Source organism: Camellia sinensis, chromosome 13, assembly GCF_055761805.1.
Source record: "Camellia sinensis isolate YWXY chromosome 13, ASM5576180v1, whole genome shotgun sequence".
NCBI lineage: Eukaryota > Viridiplantae > Streptophyta > Magnoliopsida > Ericales > Theaceae > Camellia > Camellia sinensis.
In genome coordinates, this window is record NC_138973.1 from 16,789,265 (window position 1) to 16,799,769 (window position 10,505).

Here is a 10,505-nt window from a genome sequence, read left to right on the forward strand (position 1 = left end):
TTTGAAAGGTACATGCATATTCTTAAGGGTTATGTGCGCAACAAAGCTCGTCCAGAAGGATCTATTGCTGAAGGTTACATTGACAATGAGGCTCTCACTTTTTGCTCTATGTACTTCCATGAAGGTGAGACAAGATTTAATAGACCTGAACGAAACTATGATGGGCCTATTGAGGCAGCACAAGATGGAAACTTGTTTGTATTTAGGCAAAACGTTCGTGGATTAGGAGCTGCAATTAATGATGTGTTGAATTGAGTGGATTTGAAAAAAGTTTGATTGTACGTGTTGAATAATTGTGATGAAGTTCGACCATATATGCTGTAAGTAAACTACCATATGATTATATTGACTAGAATATTTTACTTTTTGAATTATATTATTTTCACAACCATTTGTGTCGAATAATGTTGTTATAATTTATAGGCAATACATGGATGAACTTGAAGGACAAGGTTTGACAAATATGCAAGAGAGGCTAGAATCAGAGTTCCATACATGGTTTCTAAAATACGTAAGAGTTATAATTTTTGAACATTATTTGTGTATTGAAATAATGAATTTAAGTGTATGCTAATGCATTTCATATTAACAATGGAATTAGGTCACAAAGCCGCAAGTTGAAGGGACAATGGATGCTTCCAATCAACTTATGAACTTAGCTCGAGGTCTCGATTACCGAGTGACACGCTACAATGGTTGTATCATCAACGGGATTCGGTTTCGCACTCAAGATTATGACATGTACCGAAAAACTCAAAATAGTGGCGTGGTTGTGAAGGGAGATCATAAAGGGAAACCTATTGATTTTTATGGTGTTATTAGAGAGATAATTGAGTTGAAATATCTAGGTGGGAATAGTGTGTTTCTTTTTACGTGTAATTGGTGGGATGTTGGTAACGAAAAAATTGGAATAAAAGTTGATGAGTTTAACTACATTAGTGTAAATGTTACGAAGACTTGGTACAAAGATGAACCATTTGTGTTAGCATGCCAAGCGGAACAAGTGTTTTATTTGAAAGATACGAAGTGGGGCAATAATTATCGAGTTGTACAAAGAGTATTACCACGGGCTATTTATGACATCTTAGTGAAAGAGGATGAAGAGGAAGCGGAAGAGGAAGATAAAGACAAAGATGAACCATACCAACAATTTGAGTCGTATGGACTTGGGGATGTGGTGCACATTGATGATCAACCCATAGAATTATGCAAAGAAGACATGGAAATGATATGTGTTGACATTACTGGCGAATTTCACGAGGAGGAACTTGAAGTTGATGATGAAGTGCTCATTAATGATAATAATGCGGATGATGATGACACTAACATGGATGATCAAGTTGATGATGATATGATTGATGATGATAGTGATCCGGAAGATGAAATTGATGAAGATTATATCTATCGATGAATATTTTGTCTTGTTTCCAAATGATTTCCATTTTAACATCATGTAAGATTTATAATTGCTATTGCTTATTTCCATTTCAAGTTTTCTTGTCAAAAAAAGTGTCCTTTGTTTTGTTGCTTATTTCATTTTAATACTTTGTCTTGTTTCCAACGTTATCATATTTGTCCTTTAAGATGAAAAAGCTTGAGAAAAGATACTATTTTGTTAAATTTTTTTTCTCTTATTTGTTTATTTATTTTTTAAAATCTTAGATGGTGGTCTACATAGTTCTGTTTGTGAATTGGATTCTCTATGCTTGTTCATGAGTACCAAATCCATTTGCTCTTTGCGGCTGATAGTGTACTCCAAAAGTTTTTAGTTGTATTGGAAGAGTCTTTAACCAAGTTCTATGTTTATGAATCATTTGAAGCTTTTATGGTTCAATAATTGTTATGATGTATGATCATTTGACTATCAGCAATGAAATGGGCTTTACATTTTTTTTATCATCTATTTAGCCTTTAATGTAATGTTATCCTTTTTCAAAACAATTTGACTAATTTTCTTGTGGATTTTAGGGATCTTGCGGATTTTAGGATGGGCATCAATCCTGGACCCCCCATCATGAGTAGAGAGGAATTTGAAACTCGGAAAGCTGATCTATGGAGGAAGCGTGCAACGGAATCTGTTAAGGTACTATCAATAAAGGCCAATTGAAAGACGTACTTGTAGCCAACAACAGTTGATGACCTAAGAAAATAAATGGATCTGTTGTTGTTTTCTGCATTTCAGAATTCATATGAATTGTAATGGCATTGTATGTATTATTTGTTGCTGTTTTGTTATTTATTATCCTCACTTGGCTTTTGTTGTTTTTCATGTGATATGTTTAGGCACCGGCACCTGCAGCTACTGCAGAAAAGGTCCTCAAGAAGACAAATGCAAAAGCGAGTGTACAGAAGGAAAAAATTCTTGAAGTAGTGAAGGAAGTGCCACTGGATCCTATGGCAGAAAAACTTCGCCAAGAAAGGTATGGCAGAAAAAAAAAAAAAAAAAAAGACAGCTGAAGTGGCTTTGCAACACTAATTTCCTGCACAGACCTGGCCTTTGTATTTCATTTGGAATTTGATATAGTAAAGTAATGTTATGTGTTTAGAATTTTCATTTAAAAAGTATTCATAATTTAAAAATGTATAAATTAAATTTATTCTAAATGCAACTCACATTACATTCAAAATAAATTTGAAGAGCCTTGTTACAGCCACATTTTTTTTTATAATATTTTTTATCACTTACTTACAATGAAAGTGGACCCACATGTGATAGCTGTAATCTTAATCAATTATAGTTACAGCTGATCACAAGGATGAAGCACCAGTTCAAGTGTTATGATAAAGATATAGGAGATTCAGTCCAAAGTTTTGGAAGTTAGCAATAGAATTGGAAAATAGAGCAGGAAAATGTAGAGTTTATCTTTTTCATCTAAGTAGAAGGCTGCAAAATTTGTTCAGAAACTTCATTTCTATGTAAGACAGTTGAAACCATTTTATATTACTAAACCTACTAAGATCATCCTATAGATACACTAGACATTTCTATGTAAGACAGCTGAAACCATTTTATTGTTCTTGTTATTGATTTTTAGAGGTAGAGGACAGGTGTAGACACCCCATTTTTGACCGTCCTCAAGACTTGGACGTCACCGTTTGAACACTCGGTGATTATCCATGTTTGTGTTCGTTTGGAGTTCCCGGAGGTCTCGGCTCGCGCGCCCCGCCTCAGGATCCCCGAACTCGACCGTTTAGTGTCTGGTTTTGCACCAAACACTTGCATCTTGCCTTTGAGAGGCAGAGTGGGGCTTGTAGACCATCCCCACCCTTCACCGGCAGTGGCTAGATGCCACCGGCTGGTTTTTGCTGCCACCGGCAAAATAGTTTGCCGGTCGGCACTATTTGTTGCCGGTCAGCACTTTTTTGTGCCGGTCGGCACTTTGTTTGGCCAAGATGGCATTTTTTGCCGGCCGATTGCTGTTCATCTGCTTTTGCAGATATTTTTGGACAGCTGTATAACTTTTGCTCCCCTCCATACACGTGTATGGAGGGATCTCCCTCTTGCAAAGCTTGTTTGGTAAGCTTTACAAGAGGCTTATAGAGAGGACTCTCTCTAAGGAAAAGGGAAGAGAGGCTTAGACATTTTAGAGAGAAAAGACAGAGGAGAGCTCTGGTTTTCTAGGGTTAGGGTTAGACATACACAATCTATCTCTCTTTCCCTCCCATTTTTGCACACTAGGTGTTTTGTGCCTTACTATTGCACACAAACACCTAGTGTTTCACCTTCCTCTTGAGATTAGAGTTCTAAGGGGTTGTTCTTGAGTTTCTTGACTGATTTGGAGCCAAAGGAGGCCATTGGAGCATCCTTGTTGAAGAGGACTACAAGGGTAAGAAACTTACACCTTTATTCCCCATTCTTGCATCAATTTTATACCTATCTTAGAGCTATTTTTGTGATTATTGTATAACATAAAAAAGTTCTATTTTTAAGCCCTCTTTATTGTTTATTAAGAGTGTTTTGTTGTTTGAGGGGTGTTGACCACCCTTAGGCCTCAAAAGGCCTCATTTTAAGCCATTTTGTGTTAACTCCGGGATTTTGGTGTTGAGGTCTCTTCACCACTGAAATCTTGAGGGATTTCAGTGGTGAAGATGATGCTTTGAAGTCCCAAGAAGGAGAGGGCCACCCCCTCTCCTTGTTGTCCTTGAAAAGGGCATATTTTGGCCTCTTAAGGAAGCCTATGCTTGAGTGTGTGTTGAGCATATTTGGTTTGTTTTTCATGCTTATATATCCATGATATAACATGATTTAAAGTTGGTTTTGGAACTCCATGCATGTTTAGCATAGTTGCCTTGTAATGCCATATTTGTGCCTTAACATGTCTAGGTTGTTAGCCTTTGTTGGAGCATGTTTTAGGCTTAGTCTTGTGAAGATTATGTGCTTATTTTGCCATGTTCTAGGTCTGTCCATAAGTATTTGGGTTGATTTTAGCATGCATTATATAGCTCCTTTGTATTTGGGCTTGTTGGCCTTGAGTATGTGCATGTGTAGCATGCCATCTTTGCATTGTTTTGGTGATTTGGGATCATTCTATATGTCATTTCAGTCCCATTTCCATGCTTGTTTGATTGCCTTGCATGCCTCTTTAATGCTTTGGAAGCATGTGTTGCAATGCTCCATGTTTTGGTCATGATGTATGCCTTTGAATTTGGGCCACTTAGATGCCATCTAAGGAGTCCTTTGGCCTTGTTTTAACATGCTAAAAATCTGTTTTTAGTTGTTTAATGCATGCCATGTTTGGTCATGATAAGTGTAGTTCAATGCATTATTGATTTGCCTTGAACACTTGGACTACTCTTTGCATGTTTTGGCTTGATTTATAACTTGATTTGGCATCATTTTATAACATGATTTTAGGGCTCATGTTGCATGCTAATTAGTCCATGATCCCTCCTTTCAAGTGTGCTTGAATGTTGCTTGTTTTGTGCTTAAGTGTTGGCCCTTATGTGCATGTGTGTGTGCATGCCATTTAGCTCTCACTCTTTAGCACTTTTGGCTACTGTTTTAGGCCTATTTTAGAGTCGTCTAATTCATGTTTAAGTCCATCTTTGCACTCATTTGTATTGCCATATGCATGCTTGTATGCTTGCATAAGTGTTTTGCCATGCCATGTTGCATCCTTAGCTTGTATGCCTAGGTTGCATTGCATCTTGCATGCATGCCCTTGTTCCTTGAATTGGTGATAGGAATTGGGCCTAATTTGTTTGATTGGTTTGCATGCATTTGAAACCAAAGTTGCATGCTTGGCTCCTTGGGCCATCATGCATGGAAATGCGTGATTGGTGGTCCGAGAACCGAGGCACATGTCCCTTTGAGTCATCACAATGATAAGAGACATGATTGGTGCATACATGCTTTGAATTGTGCTGTCATGCCTTGTTTTGCCCTCTGTTGCTGTGAGTTGCAGGTTCTGCAGGAATACTCTGCCGACCGGCAGTGTAATGTGCCGACCGGCACAATTTTCTCTACCGACAGACCCTATTTTGTGCCGATGGCCATATTACACTGCCGGTGGAGGTTTCATTCAGCCGGTGATGATCCCCTCTGTCCAAGGATGTAGTCCTGAGGCTTTGACAGCCTCCAGAGGAGGAAAGGAAGGAAAACAGAGGCAGCTTGCGCATGGTGGCGCGTCTCCCGAGACGCTTTCCTGCTTTAATTAATTTAATTTAATTTGTTAATTAAATTAGTTAATTTGTAATATTAATTAGCTTGCGTAGTTAGTTAATTTGTAATATTTATTCGGTCCCTCCGAGCGAGGGCAAATCTGTAATAAGTGTGTGTGGGTGTGTGAATGTCTTCCAATCCCCGCTTCTTTCTTTCCTTTTACTTACCTGCTTTGATGGTTAGTATTAGGGCATGTTTAAATTAGCATACCTTATGCTATGCATGTGTGCATCCATGCATTTGTATTGCATGCATTAGGCTCGGTACATCACGCTAATTGCATCAATACTTCAATTTTCAAACTGAATACGTGATAATCGTGCATTTTCACATGACATGTCTAGGATTAGCCGAGCCTATCTTAGCGACATTTTGTATGCGATGCATTAGGCACTTCACATGGACTTGGATCATGCATGATTGCTAACAAGTTCTTTGTTTTGGCACGGAGTACTATGTAAGTATTTCCGCTTTAGCATATCGCACGAGTGTGAATGTTGCCATAACAGCATGCTTAACATGTGGCTAGATGCTTATGTGTTAAACTGTTTCGAATGCCTGTGGGTGAAGGTTGGATTGTTTGAGTTGGAAAAACTCGTTGAAATCCGTATTTTAGCCTACTTGCGAGTAGCAAATTCCGAAGCATTTTTAAACCGAACGGATATGCAATGTTTATTTCCAAATTAGGCAATCTAGTCTATACTTGTTTGCTGCGCGCATAACATAGTAATTCTAGGCTAATAATTGGAATAAGAACACATAAAGTTTTCAAAAATGGATATCACGGTTAGTAGAGGCCGGTCTTCGGACCGGGCGAAAGGGGGTGCTCATAGCTGACCTTCCCCGATCGTACCCAAGCTCCCGAGCCGAGACAACTCCGGTGATGACGGACATGTGGCCTTCGGCACCGAGTCAGGATTTCCTAAATTTCCCCATTTTAAAATATTTAGGTGGCGACTCTGTATCTGGCAAAGCAGTCCATGTTTGGCACTACTTTTTCAAAAATCTGTTTTCTCAAAACGATTTGCCAGATTTGGACTCTTTGGTTCAGATTAAGAACCGTGACACAAATCGAGTCCGAACTGTAGCACGAGGCCCACGCGGGCGCTGTTACAGTTTCTGGCGACTCTGCTGGGGATTTTTAGAGAGTTTGACTCGAACTCGTGATATCCTATTTTGATTTCATTTATGTATCTCTTTGCATTGCATGTGCATTGGTGCGCCTAGGAACACAGTGTTTGCCATCTGCCATTCCTGAACGGTTTGCTGGAGGCTTGTCTTGTCAAGGCATGACCATAAGGCTGACCGGTTATGGGCTCTGACAGCATGGGAACACAAACCCCGGTTTACCGGGGCACCCTTTTTGACCATTCGACCTAGTGCATATTGAAATCCATAGTGACCATTCCAAACTAGGACAGGTTGCTCACCCGATGTTAGGTTGTTTGAAACCGCTGTGTGCGTAGTGAAACCCTAGCTCCTGACAAAATAGGACAGGGAAACCCTACCCCAACATAGGGGTGTTTTGGCTCTCCTTACTTGCTATGTGCTTTTAGAGTGTATCTCCACAGGAATGCATATACCAGTTTACAAGTCTGGGCATCAGGCCTGTGGGCATCAACATCAGTATTTGGGGAATCAGTTTTACCTGAGGGTATCAGTTTACAGGCAGATATTTGGGAAACAGTGATCAGTATTGGGTACATTCATCCTAGTATGCTCAAATCTGTTCCAGTGAAATTAGGCTGAGATGCTCTCTGTTTTCCCTTTTGCAAGGTAGTCCTGGAACCATAGCTTCAGAAGGCTCCGATATCTCCCGAGGTTCATCGGACTTGTGCTGATAGACTTTGTCAGGTCAGAGACTCAGTTCAAGGGTAATCAGGGCCAGAGCAGGCTAGTCAGGCACAGACCACCAGTACAACAGCTACCAGATCAGTGATCTTTGAGCAGTCGGGCTGAGATTTCCGAGCCTATTGCCGACACAGATATACCGGTTACTCAGTTAGATTAGAACAGTATGTCGAGTCTGGAAGAGATGGTGCGCCAACTCCAGGATAGTATGAAATCCATGCAGCAAGACACTGTCCGTCAAGCAGAATTCGCCAAGCAACAGGCAGAGACAATTGCCAGATTGGAGCAGCAAACTGGAGTATCTACTTCGCACCAGGCTCCTCCCCCACCAAGAGTTCCCATACTCGGGGAGGCAACCCATGTTCAGGATGATACGGACATTCCAGTCGGGCCAGCTCCACCCCCGATTCTGCCTCAACTCTCCAAGGCACCCACTCCTATCAACCAATCAGATTCTCCCTTCGAGCCCGAGGTGGAGCCCGTGGCATTAAAAATGCACAAGCTTGAAAAGCTGTTCAAGAAATCTCAAGGTGTGAAGTCCATTCCGGACATTGGAGACGGATACACTGACGCAGCCGTGACGCTGCCAGATCGGTTTAAGATGCCACAAATTGATCGTTTTGACGGGTCTGGGGATCCCATGGTGCACCTACGACTATTTTCAGACGTCCTAAGGCCAATGGGCCTCACTAGACTGCAGAAGCTATCTTTATTTGGCCGGACCCTGTCAGGTGTAGCGGCCGCATGGTATGCCAAATTGGAGGATGACGTCAAGAGAAGTTGGGACGAGATGGCTGAGGCCTTCGTCGCACAATATTCATACAATACACAAATCGAGATTACGACCCGTGATCTTGAGACGACGAGGCAGGAGCCTAAGGAGAGCTTCTCAGAATTCGTGGCCCGCTGGAGAGCCAAGGCCTCAATGATGACCATTAGGCCAACAGATAAGGATCAAATACGGATGATTGTGCGCAATCTCCAGCCTAAGCTAATGCAGAGAATGATTGTAATCCACTTTCCCACTTTCTCAGATTTACACGATATGGGGGTACAAATCGAAGATGCAATGAGGCAAGGTCTGTTTGACCAGGATAAGGAGCAGCCCAGGAGGGCATTTTCCCGCAGTTCGAATGTGACCACCAGCGGTGACGCAGCTGCAAGATCATCTGAAGTGGGCATGGTCACCACCACCACACCAAGAGCAGCCACCCCCTTTGTTGGTGCATCCACTTCAAACCCCCGAACTTCAGACTATCTGCCCCGAGGCAAGAGGGTTTTCACCCCACTCTATATGTCTTTGTCTAAAGCCCTGGGGATCCTACTCAGGAAAGGACATCTGAAACCGTTAGAGCAACGGCCTTTACCCGATCCTCTCCCTCCAAAACATGACCCGACTAAGTACTGTGCTTTCCATCAACAAACCGGTCATGACACCGACAGTTGCGTCCGTCTCCACCACGAGATACAAAATTTGATTGACAACGGGGTCATCCCCGCACCAGGTCCTGCGAAGTCTATCGACACTTGATCAGTGAACTTGTGGGGGGATAATGTGATGTGATCAAAGGTTGGACCACCTGCGGGCGGCACTCAGTTTACTCCAGATATGGTGTATGGCACGCACTGTTTTGAGCATTTGTGAATGTTAGTTTTGTACTTTCTGACTTGGGTATTGGGTCAGTCTTGTCGTTTTGTATTGGGTCAGTCTTTTCATGCTAAGTCAGTCGGGTCTGTCTTGTTGTATCGAGTCAGTCCTGTTTTGTTGAAGTCGGGTGATTCCGGGGGTGTTACTTCGGATATCACTATTTTGCTTTGTGTTTGTCCTTTTGAGTCTGTTTCTGCCTTGGAGCCAGTTATGCCAACAGATTTGAATGAACAGCAGTGATTTTCACACTCTTGTGTTTGCTTCTGCCGTGTGCCAGTTGTGCCAGAAGTATTGAATGGAATGACAGTGCTCTTCGCCTGCCTTTTCTGTGCCTTGAAATCATTATATCGACCTAAGTTTTTTTTTCAAAACTTTTTTTGAACACTGCGGCGAAAACGAAGAGGAAGGAATTCCTCGGGATTTGCAAAATTTTGATCATTTGAGAGAAAGAGAGGCATGCTAAGCCCTTAATGAATGAAATCATGCTTGTTAGCGTGAGTACTGAGAAGGACCCTGGCTTGATCCAGATTGGTCCCACACTGTCTTTAGCACGAGCGATCTGTCGCTTTCTTAAAAACTTTCAAAAACAAAATGTTTTGCGCGGTCCTGCGAAGACCTGTGTGCAATCGCTCTTGAGATTGTGCAGCCTAGGATCGCCCTCAGCCTCGAAACTCAACCCCTTCGCTCCCAAACCTTGAACTTGAATTCAGAAGGTTCAACGGTCAACTACGATGTGAGGCCTGTGTGGCCAGATTTGAAGCAGCCCTCGAACAAGAGGCCAGGAAAGTCAGATCAAAAAGATCAGAAGATCAGAATGAGCTTGCAAAGCTAGAACGGAAGTACCTCTCGAACTAGGGGCAAAAATGTCAGATATGCTCGAAGAGCTGAAGATGAGTCCTCTTGCAAATCAACAGCCACTCTCCTGGATATGGATGGCTTCGAAACCCTATAACCATTTGGCATGGACCAAGCTACACTTTTACCCTTGAGAGGCTCGCTGGGCCGAAAACCCGGAAGGGCGACCCAGGCAAAAGTTAGAGCAAGAAAAAGAAGAAAAAGAACAAAAAAAGAAAAAAGAAGAAAAAAGAAAAAAAAAAGAGAAAGAAAAGAACAAAAAAGGAAAATCAATGAAAAGAAAAGAAATGAAAAGAATTGAAAAGAAAAGAAAAACAAAGCTCGCAAGGTCGAAAACCCGCATCGGGCGCCTTGGCAAAAGTTAGAGCCTAAAAAGGAGAGGTTAAATACCCGAGTGTACCTTAACCCGGAACTACGTAAGGCTTGATTCCCATGTTTGGGATACATAGGCAACTTCATTCTGAAGTCCAGCCATAAACACCTCTAAAA

The 10,505-nt window shown here is 41.7% G+C and overlaps 1 protein-coding gene across 1 annotated transcript; it reads left to right on the forward strand.

The window, feature by feature from the left end:
* Nucleotides 1-607: 607 nt before the first annotated feature.
* LOC145806015 (uncharacterized) lies at nt 608-2,070 on the forward strand. Its single transcript, XM_082901626.1, has 2 exons — nt 608-1,453; nt 1,969-2,070. The coding sequence occupies exon 1, from the start codon at nt 629-631 to the stop codon at nt 1,409-1,411; it is 783 nt and encodes a 260-aa protein (XP_082757752.1). The 5' UTR covers nt 608-628; the 3' UTR covers nt 1,412-1,453; nt 1,969-2,070.
* Nucleotides 2,071-10,505: the final 8,435 nt, after the last annotated feature.